This window comes from Colletotrichum godetiae (genome assembly GCF_030913485.1).
Source record: "Colletotrichum godetiae strain CBS 193.32 chromosome Unknown BDP55scaffold_73, whole genome shotgun sequence".
In the NCBI taxonomy this organism is placed as follows: Eukaryota; Fungi; Ascomycota; class Sordariomycetes; order Glomerellales; family Glomerellaceae; genus Colletotrichum; species Colletotrichum godetiae.
The window spans coordinates 139,576-156,783 of record NW_026851321.1 but is presented as its reverse complement, the minus strand read 5'-3'; the positions used below and the strand labels follow the sequence as shown (position 1 = coordinate 156,783).

The window sequence follows — 17,208 nt, the reverse complement described above, 5'->3', positions numbered from 1 at the left end:
TTTCAATGTTCCAATAGATCTTTCCCCTCAGGTGAGGTATCTGTACTCATTGTTCTTCATCTCTGTTCAGCTCTTGTTCGTGTTACAAACAGATAGCTTTTGATTGACCCGTTGCGTCTTTGGTGTGTTTGGAAGCGGTCATATCGGTCTGTAGAATGACTTGTAGCTTCGTTCACTTGATTGAACAGTATGATCAAATGACCATTAAACGGAAAGGTTTATGTGAATACAGAGCGAGTATTTCGAACTAGAGGGGGAAAAGCTGCCTGGCCACTCTATTTCTTGATGTTTTTCTTAAACCACAAGCAACCGACTATGACAATTGGATCCACGCCGCATAGGCGCATATTCGCATGCAGATGTTCCCAGTTGCAGGGGTATATGCACAACCACGACCAACCAAGTGATGACATCAAACACACATTTTCTTGTCTATCCTAGCGAGAAGAGGGGTAGGAAGTGCAAGTGAAGATGGTAAGTTACCGAATGAACCGATACTCATCTGCCCCCGCTTCTTCAGCGCAACCTCTTCCCACTTCCTCGCTGGAACCTAACGTTCTTCTGCAACGCGCAACAAAAGGAGTGGAATCGCCAAATCCCATGAGACCATCTCACGGCAACGGCCATAAGCCATACCATGCAAACACCGAACGTTGAACGTCTGGCGGCTGATGAGGTAGGATCTCTCGCGAACTTGAAAGGGCCCGAAGAGGTGTAAAATTCCCCTATTCTAAGACTGTACCATCTTCCAGACTGACACCGATGGCTCATCGGTGAGCGATGTAAGTAGATGCGACACCTCGCAACCTATTTCGCAACGATCTTCACGTTGAACTTATCCATGCTTCAACAGTTTTCGTCCACAACGAGTGTGACCAGCTCCATTCGGGAATATCGCATCGAAAACGGACGAACGTACCATAAGTACAAGGATGGCAGTAAGTTTAAGATCTCAGTGTTTGAGATCTCCGAATGAAATTGAATCACAATGTACTAATTAATGATCAAATTAGAGTACGCCGCTCCCAATGACGAAAGAGAAAACAATCGCCTTGGTAGGTCATCATTTCAGTAGATTTTCGTGATATTATCTGCCTCCATTTTGACGAGAACGACACTAAATTGAACGCAATAGACCTTCAGCATAACTTGTTCATCCGCACATTTGATGATCGACTTGGTATTGCGCCACCAAACGATCGACATGCAAAGGTTGGCAGAGCACTCGACGTCGGTACTGGATCCGGAATCTGGGCTATTGACTTTGGCGACGAACACCCGGAGGCCGAGGTATGCGAATTTTACATGAATCGAAATAGAAGTCTCCCAAAGCTGACTCTTGCAAAGGTCATTGGCGTAGATCTGTCAGCTGTACAGCCTTTATTGTACGAAGAACACAACTTCCTCCAGGTGAAGCTCCCAGCTGACTGACGGCCGTTTACTAGTGTGCCACCGAATGTTCGGTTTGAAATCGACGATATCGAGGAGCCCTGGCTATTCTCGCAACCTTTTGATTACATCCACAGTCGTATGATGACGGGAAGTATTAGCAACTGGAAGCGATTTCTTCAGAGCTGTTTTGAGTGAGTCCCCGCGTCATCCTTGAGCCATTCTAAGCGCTAAGAGTAGTCACAGTAACCTCAATCCCGGCGGCTACCTTGAGCTCAACGACATCGATGCCGTTCCCGTCTCAGACGACGGGACCCTCACGGAGGATACCTCTTTAATGAAGAGCGTTCGTCTTTGTTGCGAGGCGATCGCCAAGTTGGGGGTGCCTTATGAGGAATTCGGCCGTTTCGAAGGTCTCCTCAAGGAAATTGGCTTCGAAGACGTCCACATCGAACGATTCAAATGGCCCACCAATAGTTGGCCCAAAGATCAGAAGCACAAAGAAATTGGAGTTTGGAACTACGAGAACTTTGCCCCTAATTGGGAAGGTTTCCTGATGGCGCCGCTGACCCGAGGCTTGGACTGGACAAAAGAAGAGGTGATGGTCCTCGCGATGGAGGCTCGGAAAGACTTTGCGAATAGGAACATCCATGCTTACTACAACATGTGAGTATGACTCTTTGCCACCTAGCTTATCATTAAGCTGACTTGAGTAGTTGGACCATTTATGGAAGGAAGCCATTGCCGACTAAGGGGGAGAAGCCGTCTGTTAAATAAGCCAGCAAAGGCTAATGTGGCATGGAGAAGAGATGGGTGCTTGAAGCTAAGATAATCGTGGCATTGTGCCAGCCATTAAGTGGGGTCTGATCACTAGAAAAGAGGCAAATTGATAATTCAGTCAAATCGAACTAATTCGATCAAGAACTCTATGGGCCATCGGTCAACTGGCGGGAGAGTATTCTGAGTAGACAGCCTCACGAGAATAGAAAACACAAGTCACTGAATATAGTATAAGTAAGTGTCATTCTATAAGTGTACAAAGAGGGTTGCAGAAGCAAGCCGTGTAGCCGCCCAGTACCACCCGTGCCGCTCGCCAAATGTTGTTACTTGCAGCCAGTCCTTGTCACCAGACGTACCAGGGTTAAGATGCAGATTTGAGGGCTTGTTCAGAGCCAACAGGCATTTGTTGTCCGACAAGAAGAGGGGTAATCCGAAGAGTAACGCAAGTCTCTCGATAAGGATAGATCGCCGAGAAAAGAGAGAGATGATCTGATGCGGTATGCTCGTTGGCATCTATATCTTCGACGCGATACCCCTACTAGGTACGTTTATGTGGCTCGCGCTGTCGAGATTTCAAAGATTTGCGAAATCCAGTTCTTGAGCGATCCAGCACAGCCATGGCAATTAAGAACGACGATGTACTGGCGGCAGATGAGGTGGGGTACCGTGTCAATGAACATCTGTCTACGCTGATACTGACCCTTCATCTCCTTTACAGAATGTCAACGACAATTCGTCAGTAAGCCATGTAAGCAAGAGTCTATCTCAGTGTATCATTCGCGCATTTATCGCGGAACTCATTCATAGTCGAACAGCAAAGTCTCGTTTCGTCGACGACGAGCGTGGCCAGTTCAGTTCTCGAGTACCGCATTGAGAATGGGCGGACATATCACAAGTACAAGGACGGAAGTAAGTTGCTGAAAGCACTTCCTCTCATCTTGCATCAACACTAATAAGATCAGAGTGCAACTTGCCAAACGATGAGAAAGAAAATGATCGACTCGGTAAGGTCCTCACTTGAAGGCAATATTACATCGAGGCCATGGGCTAGGTACTAATTAGACGCGATCTGGGGAAACAGACTTACAGCACAATCTATTCATCCGGACATTCGACGACCGATTAGGAACCGCGCCACCCAACGCGCGTGAATCCGAGGTCGGGAGGGTCTTGGATGTGGGAACTGGCTCAGGTATTTGGGCCATTGACTTTGGAGTTGAGCATCCCGATGCCGAGGTGAGTAGTAGACAGGATCGTCGGACAGAATCTTTCAAGTAATCGTGCGCTAAACCCACAGGTCATCGGCGTCGATCTGTCGGCTGTTCAACCAACATTGTATGAGTCTTTCTCAAGCCTACCAACTACCCTGGTTATGTTGCGAATACTAACTTCGTACCACAGCGTGCCACCAAATGTGCAATTCCAGGTCGAAGACATCGAAGAAGATTGGCACTTCTCTCTACCCTTCGACTACATCCACAGCCGAATGATGACAGGCAGCATCGCAGACTGGAAGATTTATCTCCGCCGCTGCTACGAGTAAGTCCCGCTCATCTCTTCCTTCCCACACACGCGCACAAAACCATCTTCGCCGTCTAACACACACACAACTCTACAGCAATCTCAACCCAGGGGGCTACCTCGAACTCAACGATATCGACGCAATCCCCCTCTCCGACGACGGCACCCTTACCGAGGAATGCACCCTCACAAAGAGCTTCCGCCTCTGGCCCGAAGCCATCACAGCTCTCGGGTCCCCCTTTGAGAAGTTCAACCGTCTAGAAGGCGTCTTGACCGAGGTTGGATTCGAGGATGTCCGCGTCGAGCGCTTCAAGTGGCCTACGAATAGCTGGCCGAAGGATCCCAAGTTCAAGGAGCTGGGGATCTGGAATGATGAGAATCTTGCGCCGAATTTGGAGAGTATGTTCATGGCTGGGATGACGCGCGGATTGAAGTGGAGTGAGCAGGAGGTTCATGAACTTGCTGTTGAGGCGAGGAAGGATTTCAATGATCCGAAGATACACGCTTATTTCCAGCTGTGAGTGTGCTCCCCTTCGTCTCGATTTGATACATGGCTAATTTCGGCAGTTGGTCTATCTATGGGGGAAAGCCCGCGAAGGGTTGACCTTATAACTCACGATGGGCAACTTGCAAGTTTATTGTTGCCTCGCGCAATTTCGTAGATTGTGGGGATTTTTCAATGCTATTTGAACGTTTTGGTTAGTTGACTGCCCCTTTCCCAAGGTTAGATCACATTGAAGATGAGTCCATTGAGTGACGGGAAAACTCAAGTGAGATATGGGCAGTGAGGAATCATAAAAACATTGCTTTGCCAAAGCCTCTACACATACGACCCATCAACGAATCCTCTCCCATACAGCAGAATATCCTCAAACGGATTACTCGCCCTCAAAACCCTCCTCCTCGGCTTCCCCCGGTCAACACAACTAACATACCCCGCCGAAGTCTCATTAAACCTCTGCATCCCCCTCGCAACAACCCGAAACTCGGGCACCAGCGGCCCCAACCTCTTCACCTTGCCCCCGCCCCCCTCCTGACCCTCAATCTCCGTCCCGTCCTCCCACGCCCAGAACCCATCGTCTGCGTCGCAGGGGAAATCAACCGTCAGCCGTGCCGCTACGGAAGCCGGCACGCAGTTGAACAGCTCGCGAAACTCGGGCAGCAGGCGGCGCGTGACGGGACACTCGGCGTCGAGCCAGAGGTAGATGCTCTCGGCGACGCACGAGTCCTGCTCGGAGAGTATGTGCCACATGGAGGCACCGTTGAGGTAGAGGAAGTTGCCGCTGTCGTGGCGGAGGGAGATATTGAGGCGGCGGGCTTGGTGGAGGTATTTGGGGCGGGGCCAGCGGAGGATGCGGTGGAGGGTTTGGCCGTCGGTAATCGTCAGGGTTTTGGCTTCTCTGAAGGATTCTATGCTTTCGTTGTATCTGATGGGGGTGCATTGTTAGAAAGAGGGGCTCGTTGGAGCAGGGAGAGGGAGGTGGCTTACATCCTCTTACACGACAGGAGAAGAGACATGTATGCTTGCGTCTTGTTCCCATCTACCTCACGTCCGTCTCTGATATCTTCCCATAACCTTTCGCATTTCCAGTGGTTACACCATGGGGAAGTCATCCTCTTGAACCATTTCGGGTGAGGCTGGACCTCCGCGGTAGAAGAAGACTTTTCAAAGTCTTTGGCGACTCCGATCTGCCGCTCGTCAGGCGCCTCGTGGTCCGTAATGCAGGGAGAAAACAGGAGTTTCCTGTTTCGTAGAAAGGCATGTCGTTCGACCCCGGCCGAGACCCAGAAATGCCTGTAAATCTGATTCCGTATCTCCGGAGGCAGCTGCCGAAAGAAGGTCGACTGGCCCTGGTTATGCTCTTTTCTCGGCGCTCTCGGACTGGCTTGTTGTGTGAATTCTTCGTCGACGGGTTCTTCCTTCATGGCGTTACCATCGCTGCTGCTGACCTCTTCCTTGATAGGCTCCTCTGCGATAGGCTGGTCCAAAGCCATGGAATCCTCCTCCGCCGTTTTTGTCGTGAACAGAGATGACGTTGAGAATGATGACCTGAACGATGACCTGCTGGCTAACGATCTTCCACTGATGCTTGACTTGTCATCAGGCCGTGACTTTTCCCTCACTGAAGCTTTTCTGAGAACCCGCAAGCACTTCTTAGAGGCTCTATGCAATAACAGACTCGGCCGAGTCATAATCTCGTCGAGACTCGTAACCCTGTCTTCGAGTGCCATGCTGGTCGTCTACCGTATGGTGTGGAGCCGAGCGATCGAGAGAACTCAAAAGGTTGCCCTTCTTTAAAGGGTCTTGATCCTCAAGAGGGAGGTGAAAATAGACACAGGAACATGACAAGAGGTCAGGCAAGCCAGGGGTCCCTCCGAAGGGGGGTTGAAGAGGGAAGCCAGACCTGATATAGATGAGTTGTTTGCTTCGCAGTGTCTCGGATAGCCACTTTTGCCCTCGAGGCAAGCCGTATGCAACCAATCAAGGCTGTGGAATGTTCAACCGTCCCGGTAACTTGGTATTGAAGCTCTCATACTCGTCCAACCAGAGTTGCAGTTCTGAGAGTCCGGGCAAACTTACCAGGGGGTGTTGCGGAGAGGGAAAAGGAACAAACACGCCTTGCACATTACCCACGTACCATGGCACGCCCGCCCGCTTGCTCATCTCTTCCTCTCTGCAAAGAAAGATGCGCCGATTCGTGCATGAAAAGCATGGATAAGCAAAAATTGCCCAGACCTCATTCAAAGAAAGAGCACACCCTCTTCGTGTAACCTGCCCTCCCTTGAGTTGGGGTTGGGCTGGGTGAGTGAGGCGTATGCGATAATGCGGCACATGGGGGCCCATCTTGTCCCATATTGGGGAGCTCGTCTCCAAAGGCCTAAGTTCCAACACAGAAAAGCACAAGAAAAGTTACAACCAACGAACCAACCAGCCCAACCAAATCCAAACAAAAATTGGTACCCAAAAGGAGAGTCTCCGCCGTCTGCCGCGCACTCGTTTCCATAATGGCATGGGCACATAGGGTACATCGAGACCGTGCAGCTGCCATCTCGCTGCAGGTGCTGTCACAGCGATGGGATCGCATACCTTGCTGACGAAAGGGGGCGAGTCGGCGCGGGAATCATTGCGGATCGCTTCCCGCGGTGAGACAAAGATCATCGGCTGTGTTCGCTTCAGCCTTCGAGTGCTCGTCGATTTGGTCAACTTGTGAATTCATGGTTGGTGATCACCGGGGAGTCGGGGACGAGCCCGTACACCCCTCACGCCCACAAATTGCGCCCACTTATAGGCAAGGTCACCCGTGGCTTATTCTGTCGAAACATACATTGAGCAACGAGACGGCTGCGTTTTTGCTGCTGTCTTCACAGCTCAAAAAGTGGTCGGGACTGTCGAATCGACCAAGGTGGTAACACTCGCCGGTGAATGTGATAATCTTGTCCAGGAATGAGGCGTCGGAATAGGCAAGATATGTCTTGGTTCGGCCTGTGTGATCCCGCGCCTCGTGAGCATGACACGACCGTGTGTGAGTGTCTCACGGATGGAAGAAATGCATGTTTTCTGCCCTTGACATTCCTGAATCTCAGCGACTCCAAAGGGAAACGGTCTTGCGTGCAGATGTAACCTGGAAGCCTATATCTCTGGGGAGATCACGCCCGTTGCATGTGCAGGCTGCATGGCCTCAAGCTGTCACTGTTACCTCGCCGTTGGCACATACGGGTGGATGTGCGAATGCTTCGATACATTAAGGTAGTTGATGAGGAGCCGCCGCAACGCCGTTGAAAGGCTCGGCCCTGCCCATGGCGACCTTGAAGGTGTGCGAGACAATCGACTATTGGCCCGCCTCCCGTCGACGGCGTTCTTTTCTCCTCACTGGACCGCCTTCATGTTCTCTCCACGCATCCGCATCGCGTGGACCACTCGATAAGGCGAACACAGTGACACCCTCTCGAGCTTCTATGATCTTGGCCCCCAAGCCCCCTAGGATCTTGTTAGGCTGACTTGTGTGTTTGTCCCCGGGGAACGGGGGGAGGGCCGCCCGGTCGACGGGCTGCCCGATGTGGTGAAGTGCAGGGCATCGACGGTTATCCTTGACGACAGCTCCGCCCGGCCGCGTCGCCAGCCGTGGAGCACTGGAGACCACTGGGGGCAGAAAGCGCCTAGAGTATTGAACAGGTCGAGACGGCCCAACGACCCGTACATTGGTTTGCTGTAAGATGACGATGAAGAGACCGTATTGAGTGTTTGTTGGAGCTTTGCATGTTTGAAAGGGCCAGGTCTCGGTTTTTTGTTAGTCTGCCCTTGTTCAGGCGGCTGACAGTGTCGTATCGTGAAAACTGCATGGATCGTTGACTCAAGGCGGCAGTTGAGAAGGTTCGTGGGCGGAAGCTCGTCGCCGTCTCCCCGTCGTACACATGTGTTCATCCTCTGTTTCTGCAAAAGAAAGTCCGTCTGTGATGAATGGGCAGCTTGACACAGCTGTGGACTCACATGAGGCCATTCAGGCAATGTCTCCGGGGCCAGAGCGTCTGGGACATTGCTGGCGTGACTGGGTCATGGATGCATCATGTATGCAGGCCCTTGTCTGCTGGTTGGTTGGTCGAGTAGTTTGCGGCACAAGTCACATATCAGCAGGCCGTCTATCCCGAGCCAGATTGAGCCAAGATGTGACCAGGGAGTGACAGTGACAGATATCGATGGTAGCGTGACGATTCAGGACCCTGAGAGATGCAATGTTGAGGTCGGATGAACCCTTGAACTCTATTCCGAGGTCTCAGCATGATGTTATGGATGAGACGGTCCGCAAGTTTACGATGGTCTTGTTGAATGACTTGGAGTCAAGAAGCTCGAGAATTGCCACACAACCGCGATTTGCATTACCTTCTATTTCAATAAGATGACACTCGTAAGTAGGTTGATAAGGGTGGTCAAACGTCAAGATGAAGGGATCACAAGATGCAGTAAGGAAAAGAAATATGTAGCTTCCCAAGTATTTTGTACCGTTCGGGGGGCGCATTTTCCGAGCTGACATAAGCTTCACCGTTTTTGGGTCGAGTTAATTGAGTTTTCCTTCCCGTCGCCTTAAGCGAGCGTGATAAGGTACCGTTAGGTAATACCCGGACCTGGGTTACAGCGACCTACAGCGACCTCCAGCGCCGGGCATTGGCAGTCATAGCGAAGACATGCTGTAACACTGCACTGCGATTGGCGATAACAGTTACCGTCGAACGGTTTAGGACTGACTCGCGGAATCAGATAACGATAAGACACCAGGGGGAACACCAGACGAAAGAAAAGGCGGGGGCGCTGGCAGCTGCAAGCACTGAAAGCAAAGCAAAGCAAAGCTTGGCTGCCCTGTGGGCTGTTGAACGAGAGGCGAACGCTTCGTCCAAGCGCGCACCTCGAAGAAAAAACAAGACTAACACAAAACGCCCGAATTCCATTTCCCCGTCGACAAAAACAAGGGCCAACCTGAGAACGAGGCGGTGCGACTCGACTCATTGCCATACCTTGACGATACCCTGGAATACACACAAATCCTAAGTGCCCACACTTCAATACGCTTCATAAGGTTTACATGGCGTTGCCTCTTTCATTCGTTTGGTAAACGCTGTTTCCAGTACCTTAGGCCACGCTGCGCAACGGGCGCCACTACGTCATGAAGTTTGCAAAGGAGCTCGAGCAAGACCTCGTACCAGGTACGCGCCCCCCTCGAGACAGATCAAACGCCGTTGTCTCTTTTCGAGTGTCTTGGTGTTCTACTTCTTCTTCTTCTTCTCCTTCTTCACTTACTGACGATGACCTCGTACAGAATGGCGCATCAAGTACCTCAATTACAAGGCCGGCAAGAAATACGTCAAGGCAGTGTCCCGCGCCATCAATCGCGCCAACGGCGGCCCCCAAAACAACACCAGCAAAAGCGAGAACCGCACCGCCGCCAACATCTTCCATAGCCATTCGCCCTTCAACAACCAGAAACATAATCACTCGAGAAGCGGTAACCCCGACGAGCGAACCTCACTCCGCCACAGCCCGGCTCCGGTCGGCTCAGCACGGCAAAAGCCCGCGACGCCAGCACGAGCGATTCCCGCATCCGCCAGCAACGAGCGTCAGGGTTTGAACAACGGTTCGAGCGATTTACAATACGGAAGCTTCGTCCATACGCCGCCTAATCATGAGACCGGAGCCCCCTTGGGCCGCAAGGCGACCTTTGAGCTGCCCGGGCCGGCAATGCGCGTGCCGTCTCACCAGAGCGATGCAAGCCCGCAGCAGCCGGTTCCTACCCAAGACGCCCAGCCGAATCGCCAGGCTTTGCAAAGAAGCGCGTCCATGATTGACGATCCGCCTCGCTCTTCTGGCCCGCCCCCGACTGAACACGAGAATACGCCTTCATCGATCCGACTCCCACACTCTGCGACAATTGGATCTGGATACAATGCTTCTCCAAGGGGTGGTCTTCGACGCCTATTTTCGAACGCGTCACCTCTGAATCGATCAGGAACGAACCCAGAGTACGGCCTCCAGGGACTGGCTATTGACCTGGTCCGGCAGAAGGAAAAGGAATTCTTTGACTTCCTCGACTCTGAGCTGGAAAAGGTGGAAGCATTCTACAAGATGAAGGAGGACCAGGCCGGAGAACGACTCTCTTTGCTTAAGGACCAACTGCACGAGATGAGGAACCGGCGGACCCAAGAACTTCATGTCCAGAAGCAACAGGCAGAAATCGACTTCTTGAACGGCGGACACGGCGACTCGGACGGTCCCCAGAAAGGCCCTCTCGGCTGGATCGATCCTGTAAAGTCCAAGATCTTCCGCCCGGGACCAAACTCCAAGGCTCTATCGAAAATGGCCCAGACCCCAGTCATGCGTCCAGAAGGCGGCGACGCGGGACGAGACTACATCCGACGACCCCACGAACACGACGTACCGTACCGGACCGCCAAACGCAAGCTCAAGCTCGCTCTACAAGAATTCTACCGCGGGCTCGAATTGCTCAAGTCCTACGCTCTCCTGAACCGAACTGCGTTCCGCAAGCTGAACAAAAAGTACGACAAGGCCGTTAACGCCCGGCCCCAGTACCGCTACATGAACGAAAAGGTTAGCAAGTCTTGGTTCGTCAACAGCGACGCTGTAGACGGCCACATCAAGGCGGTAGAGGACCTGTACGCTCGGTACTTTGAGCGTGGCAATCACAAGCTCGCGGCTGGTAAGCTGCGAAGTCTGAGTCGCAGACCAGGAGACGAATCCGGAAGTGCTTTCCGCTGCGGAATCCTCCTCGGCACTGGACTGGTTTTCGCCATCCAGGGTGCAGTCTTTGGCGGCCAGCTGCTCTTTGACGAGGATCCCGAGGTACGCTCACGCACCAGCTACCTCTTGCAGATCTACGGAGGGTATTTCCTAATGCTGCTCCTGTTCTGCATGTTCTGTCTCAACTGTGCCATCTGGACGCGGAATAAGATCAACTACCCTTTTATTTTCGAATTCGATACCCGGCATAATCTCGACTGGCGGCAGCTGGCCGAGTTCCCTAGCTTGTTCACCTTCATCTTTGGAGTGTTCATATGGCTCAACTTTAGCGAGTACGGGACGAACGAGGTGTATGAATACTACCCCGTAGTCCTGATTGCCATCTCGGTCTTTATCATCTTCCTCCCGGCGCCCATTTTCATGGCAAGGAGTCGAAGGTGGTTCGCGTACGCTCATGTAAGTTGTTCATCTCCCGCCTCTACTAGTAATTCAATCTGATCATACAAATAGTGGCGCCTGTTGCTGGCCGGTCTGTATCCAGTCGAGTTCCGAGACTTCTTCCTCGGCGATATCTACTGTTCCCTGACGTACGCCATGTGTGTAAGTGGTCATTATTATGCTCCTCTCTCTCACATATCCTCAACTGACCACGTTCAGAATGTCGAACTGTTCTTCTGCATATACGCCAACGCATGGGAGAACCCGGCTCAGTGCAACTCTAGTCACTCCAGGCTGCTCGGCTTCTTAGGCGCCCTACCTCCCATCTGGCGTTTCCTGCAATGTCTACGTCGTTACAAGGACACCAGGAACATCTTCCCTCACCTCGTCAACGGCGGCAAATACACAATGTCCATCATGGCCGCCGTCTCCCTCTCCATGTACCGCATCAACAACACCCACGGTCACCTCGCCATGTTCATCACCTTTTCCTCCATCAACGCAATCTACACATGTAAGACCCCCTCCCCCCTATCCATCCCTCCTTACCCCCATCAACACTTGTATCATGTATGCTAACAAACCCCAGCAATCTGGGACCTCTTCATGGACTTCTCCCTCCTCCAGCCCCAATCCCGTCACTGGCTCCTCCGCGACATCACAGCCCTCAAGAAGCGCTGGCCCTACTACTTCATCATGATCATCGACCCCATCCTCCGCTTCGCCTGGATCTTTTACGCAATCTTCACCCACGACACACAGCACTCCACCATTGTCTCCTTCCTCGTCGCCCTGGCAGAAGTCTCCCGCCGTGGCATGTGGACTCTCTTCCGCGTCGAAAATGAACACTGCGCCAACGTCGCGCAATACAAAGCCTCCCGCGACGTCCCGCTACCCTATCGCATCGAACCCCTCGTCGCGCCGCGGTCTTCGATCGAGGAAGACGACGACGGCAAGGACGGAAAGATCCCGGAGACGACGAGCGAGGCCGCTGTACCTCTTGGCGTCTCTGCTTCCGCTGGCGCTGCATCGGCAAAGACGACCGCCAGACCGGCGTCCGACCCCCGCGCCGAGGAGTCCGGAACGCTGCGGCAGAGAGTCATGTCTGGCATCACGCCCATTCAGCGCAGTTTCTCCAAAATCATTGCCGAGGCGCACAGGCAGGACTTTGAAAAGAGGAGGAAGCCTGTTCATGCGGAGACGGAACAGCTTGAAGAGGCGGGCGGGATGGCCAGTGACGATGACGATGAGGGGTCTGCTTCTGATGATGAGGAGGGTGTGAGGTCCGGAGGGTCAGAGGCGGATTCTATGGAGATTCGGCAGGTCAATAGTCTTGTGCGTGATCGTGGGGGGAGGTCGATTCATCATAATTAGGAGATGGTGTAGGTTGTAGAGTCTCGGCGTATGACTAACGATTAGAATTTTGGAGCATCATTACTTTGCATTAGGATTCTGTCATCACTCTCGAGAAGAGTCTATGAGAGATTGGTGCGTATATAGCTTTGACTTGGAAAGTATCCAAAATGATGCGTCTAATTTGTGCTGGTACATGTAAATCTACAAGCAATCGTTACTTCGTGCTCCCCTCGTTGACACCCACGCAGTACGCCACGCTTGAACCACCTCACTTACACTCCTCGCCTACTAAATATCTAGAGTACTTATATACGTTCACCTCTGACATCTCGACATGACCACGAACAGCTACTGCCACTCCGCATCAACCTTCTCAAAATGATCCAAGAACCCCTTGAAGAACTTGACGCCCAAACCAGGGTCAAGCGCACCCGTCGTGGCGCGGATGGAGTGCATACTCAACTGCGGCAGTCCCGCATCCGCAGCCCGAACACCCATGGCGGCGCTGAGCATGGGTCCCACGGTACCGCCGCTGCGTGTATCGTTCCGGATCTGGAACGTCTGCGTAGCACAGCCGCTCAGCTCGCCGACGCGCTGGAGGATGGCGGTGGAGACGGCGTCGGTAGTCATGTGGCCGTTGCTGTCGCCGCAAATGGCAATACCGACGTTGAGCTTGGGGATGTGTTCGTCCAGGTACAGGCCCAGGAAGTTTGGGTTTCCGGCGTGGGTCACGTCCGCAGACAAGAGGAAAGAGGATGCGAAGGTCTGGCAGAGGACGTCTGTGCCGAAAGCGACGTCGGCGTGACCGCTCAGAGCCTCGACGGCGCGCTCGATTGTAAGGGGGAGGAAGTTGCCTCGCGCACCCTGGCGGAGGAGGGATCCGATTTCCTCGTCGTCAAAGAGGGCCACGAGCTTGATTGTGCCGTCCTTGGGGTCCGAATCCGCGGCGAGGAGGGCGGTGAGTGCGGCCCAGGAGCAGAGCTTGTCATCAATACGTCCGCCAAAGATGAATTCGCGGTCGAGGCCACCCGTCTGCGCGGGCTGGGAGTCGTAGAGCTCAAGTTCCCAGTTTACGATCTCGGTGGGTGAGGCCAGACCGAGCTCCTTGGAGACGAGCTTGACCAGCTTGGGGGGCTGGGTGTTGACGAAGGCGCCCTTGGGGCCGAGGGGTTCGACGGGGGTGGCCGAGACGGCGTCCGGGTCGGAGGAGTCGAGGCCGATGATGGGCACGGCCTGAGTCTCTGGGTTGTTTTGGCCCATCATGCCGACGCCGAAGTGGGGTGCGAGGGTGGGGATGCGGGCAATGGGCCAGTCGAGGCGGACAAGCTTGGTGGACGTCTTATTGGTCTCCGGGTCGCGGACGATAACGCGGCCGCCGATGGAGAGGTCGCGGTCCCACCAGGTCTGGTTGAGGGCGCCGGCATAGGGGGCGACGCCGAGCTGGTGGTATCCGGCGCGGGTGGGCTTGGAGCTGACGGGCTTAAGCTTGGCGGTAAGTGCGTCAATGTGGCCGGCGACCATGGCGACACCGTTGCCGGGCTTGTAGGACTCCCCGACGGAGAAGGCGATAAGGGCGGAACCGTTGCGGGTGGTCCAGTATTTGCCTCCCGGCTGGAGCTTGGAAGCCCAGCTTTCGCGCGCAGGGAGCTCGGTGTAGCCCGCGGCGGCGAGCTTGTCCTTGAAGTAGGTGACGGCATGGAAGATTGTGGGGTTCTCGGAGAGGAAATCGACGAAGGGCTGGGTGTAGGCCTCTGGTTTACCGGCCGCGACGGCGCAGAGCTTGCAGGCGGCCGGGGTGGCGGCGCGAACGGTCTGGCGGACCTCACTGTAGCGGAGGGTGTTCCAGCAGGACTCGCAGACGGGGTTCTGGGAGGCTGGGCGACCGTTCATGTCGGCGAGGAGGAAGCGCGTCGAGGCCGGGCCGGCGGCAGCGGCGGTGGTGGTGGAGGAGGCGGACATGGAGGAGGGCGGCGCGGGGGATTGAGAGCGCGAAAGAGCTTCGGCGTGCTCCATTGCTTGAAGACGAAGGGAGAGAGAAGAGACGCGGGAGCGAAGGGAGTCGGGGGTGTGTTTAGTCATGGCGGGCGAAGCGTCGAGGGGATGTGTTGCTTGGACGGCGGTGTTTGAGTTGTTGACGAGAAAGCGGTTCATTGACCCTTGATGCGATGCGCGCTGGCTGGAGATTGAAGTGGATGAGGTTGAACGATGCCGTGGGGATGTCTGGTTGATGTTATGGAGAGTAGGGATATCAAGGTCAGATACACAGGGTTCAAAGAGGTGGAGTGGGAATCGTAGAGGTTGGCCGTTAAAGACACCTCAGCTGGAGCTTCCCGTCCGAGTCGGTCACAGGCACAACATTCAAGAGGGCAGGCGGCAGGCGCAGGAACGAGGCACGGGGCAGCTGGAACCGAGCGGATCTGCGACCCGCCGGAAGCTTCGATTGGCTCCGGCGAATGACTCTACGTCGATACGGGCCGGCCTGTCTGGGGTCTTTACCTTATCGCCTCGGTACGTCCCTTATCGCATAGCATTGGATCCGTTGCCATGGGGCCGGCGAGGGGGGCACGGGGGGGGGGGCAGAGCTTGGCCATTTCTAGCAGGTCACTCGATCTGTGCTTAGATAAGTTACTTAGGTAAGCCGCGATAGTGGACCTGCGCAATCTAGGCGACAATGGTGTCATTTGAGTTCTCAAGGTGAGGGAGGTATCTTACATAATGAAGCTTACCTTCACAAGTTGATTGAGAAGAATGAAACTTCAAGAACTGCAGTGAAGAGTTTTCACAGTTGTGCATCTTGAGAGCGAATAGCTCCCTGGTATTCATACCTACGTCGAATGTTTAAACAACTCTTCGAAAGTAGACTCTTCACACTACTGAGTCGAATGCGGATGTTTTCCCCCCAATTTCATCATCTCTTACTCTTCGTTTCCTCGTCCTCAAATTTTCTTTACGGTGTAGAAATACGCACCTACCAGATACACGGCCATGATGTAGAGGTCCAACAGTATCCGAGTAAGGCGGGGCGTTGACTTTGGTGCTTCAGAAATGATGCCGCTATCCAATGGATGCCCACTGATCCACATCAATTGAATCCGAATGCCACAGGACCCCAACATCAACGATACAATCTTTGTCATATCCCTTGCGTACTGCCTCTCAGATCCTGATACTCATTGTCCATGGAACATCGGATTTACCGAGTATTCCCGTTCTCGTCGATAATGGATAAAGGGTGATGCTTACGGAGTAGAGCTATTGGCATTAGAAAGGACTTTGGCACCCCGGCCCGGCACCACAGACCCGGAGGTGAATACGAGCAAAGGGAAGGCGTCGGAGGCAATTGGCTCGGTCGCATTGGAAAATGCGAGCGGGGCACCGGAGGCCGGGCGGAGGAGCGGGGCTTGCAGATATCTCCGGGCCGGCCTCTCTGCAGCCTTACCCTCCACCTGAGCTAATCCGTCACTCGTATCCATAGACTGTCGGTCCTCGTAGATTTTATGCCATAGTGGACAATGAAAGGAGGCATCATCCTTTGCATTTGAGGCGTCAAATATGTTTTACATTGGCGACTCTCTTACTGACAACATCTCTCCCTATATCTTAGATTAGTACTTACTGCACATTAGTAAGGTAAGGTACCTTAGGTTCCTAGCAATGACAGTAGGACGTCTAGTCCAAACTTTCAATTTTGGGCTTTAATCACAAGAGTGAGCATGATATACGAGGTTCAGTTTCCTCGTGATTTTCCTTCTAGAACTCCTTTCTCAGTCATGGATGATTAGCCCATGTCATCTAAGTACCTTAGGCTATACCAGCGGCAGTCATCTCTTACGCACTTGCACACACGTCAAGCTCGAACGTGATACGTCCCACTTCCCAATCGGGCAACCCGTAGGAACTTCGAACCATCAACTTCATTTCCCCGCCACGCTAATGGTTGCAGGGCCGCTACGTGTAAGATTCTTGTGATATCTCATGTCCGATATTTCCGCATGGATAGGATCGACAAGTGAGAGAAAGCTACCAAACGCCCGTGGCTTTGTCTCAATCTGACGAATCTACCCCTCGGTTTCTTCTCTTGGATATCTGACTGCAGATAACAGGTAAAGTAGTCATGGACGGTATCGCGGATCCGAGAGCATAGTCCCTTGGGCTCGATGTCCTGTTGGGAAATGATAAAAGGAGCTCCGATCTCCCGCTCATGAAGATTCTGGGAACAAGTTCACCCAGATTATAACCACACTCCAAACTCCAAACTTCATCAGCAACAATGACGACAAAGACAAAGCAACGAACCCGCGTTCAAGTCCGCACCCTCCCCTCCTACATCCCCACAGTCCCTCCCCTCGAAGGCGAAGAAAGCATCAACGCCGCAAAAGAAGCAGCCTCCTTCCTCGACCAGTTCTCCTCCGCCATCCGCGACGGCGACTGGGACGCTTTTGGAAAGCTCTTTGCCGAAAAGTGTTTCTGGAAAGACC

The 17,208-nt window shown here is 53.4% G+C and overlaps 5 protein-coding genes across 5 annotated transcripts; 3 read left to right on the top strand and 2 right to left on the bottom strand.

The window, feature by feature from the left end:
* The first annotated feature begins 495 nt into the window (after nucleotides 1-495).
* Nucleotides 496-2,413, top strand: BDP55DRAFT_397545 (methyltransferase domain-containing protein). Its single transcript, XM_060567256.1, has 7 exons — nucleotides 496-938; nucleotides 1,014-1,055; nucleotides 1,136-1,290; nucleotides 1,348-1,385; nucleotides 1,446-1,583; nucleotides 1,636-2,055; nucleotides 2,106-2,413. Exons 1-7 carry the CDS (start codon nucleotides 791-793, stop codon nucleotides 2,164-2,166), a joined length of 1,002 nt encoding a protein of 333 aa, XP_060423246.1. The 5' UTR covers nucleotides 496-790; the 3' UTR covers nucleotides 2,167-2,413.
* A 373-nt stretch (nucleotides 2,414-2,786) lies between these two features.
* On the top strand, nucleotides 2,787-4,211 carry BDP55DRAFT_734100 (S-adenosyl-L-methionine-dependent methyltransferase; the record flags this gene model as incomplete). Its single annotated transcript, XM_060580170.1, has 8 exons — nucleotides 2,787-2,825; nucleotides 2,888-2,908; nucleotides 2,985-3,078; nucleotides 3,132-3,173; nucleotides 3,251-3,405; nucleotides 3,467-3,504; nucleotides 3,571-3,708; nucleotides 3,788-4,211. The coding sequence occupies 8 exons, from the start codon at nucleotides 2,787-2,789 to the stop codon at nucleotides 4,209-4,211; spliced, it is 951 nt and encodes a 316-aa protein (XP_060423245.1).
* A 299-nt stretch (nucleotides 4,212-4,510) lies between these two features.
* On the bottom strand, nucleotides 4,511-5,685 carry BDP55DRAFT_734099 (uncharacterized protein; the record flags this gene model as incomplete). The annotated part of the gene is made up of 2 exons (XM_060580169.1): nucleotides 4,511-5,117; nucleotides 5,180-5,685. The coding sequence occupies 2 exons, from the start codon at nucleotides 5,683-5,685 to the stop codon at nucleotides 4,511-4,513; spliced, it is 1,113 nt and encodes a 370-aa protein (XP_060423244.1).
* A 4,110-nt stretch (nucleotides 5,686-9,795) lies between these two features.
* Nucleotides 9,796-11,787, top strand: BDP55DRAFT_397492 (SPX domain-containing protein). Its single transcript, XM_060567255.1, has one exon. The coding sequence runs from the start codon at nucleotides 9,920-9,922 to the stop codon at nucleotides 11,432-11,434; it is 1,515 nt and encodes a 504-aa protein (XP_060423243.1). The 5' UTR covers nucleotides 9,796-9,919; the 3' UTR covers nucleotides 11,435-11,787.
* Nucleotides 11,788-12,913: 1,126 nt separating this feature from the next.
* On the bottom strand, nucleotides 12,914-15,238 carry BDP55DRAFT_397485 (aminopeptidase I zinc metalloprotease). The gene has a single exon (XM_060567254.1). The coding sequence runs from the start codon at nucleotides 14,879-14,881 to the stop codon at nucleotides 13,079-13,081; it is 1,803 nt and encodes a 600-aa protein (XP_060423242.1). The 5' UTR covers nucleotides 14,882-15,238; the 3' UTR covers nucleotides 12,914-13,078.
* Nucleotides 15,239-17,208: the final 1,970 nt, after the last annotated feature.

What these genes read in the sequence shown, in the direction of transcription:
- BDP55DRAFT_397545 (XM_060567256.1), top strand. Translation starts at nt 791, where the DNA reads ATGCGACACCTCGCAACCTATTTCGCAACGATCTTCACGTTGAACTTA. An exon ending in AAGAGAAAACAATCGCCTTG is followed by an intron (nt 1,056 to 1,135) that starts GTAGGTCATCAT and finishes TGAACGCAATAG; the next exon opens with ACCTTCAGCATAACTTGTTC. An exon ending in ACGAACACCCGGAGGCCGAG is followed by an intron (nt 1,291 to 1,347) that starts GTATGCGAATTT and finishes ACTCTTGCAAAG; the next exon opens with GTCATTGGCGTAGATCTGTC.
- BDP55DRAFT_397492 (XM_060567255.1), top strand. Translation starts at nt 9,920, where the DNA reads ATGCGCGTGCCGTCTCACCAGAGCGATGCAAGCCCGCAGCAGCCGGTT.
- BDP55DRAFT_397485 (XM_060567254.1), bottom strand. Translation starts at nt 14,881, where the DNA reads ATGAACCGCTTTCTCGTCAACAACTCAAACACCGCCGTCCAAGCAACA.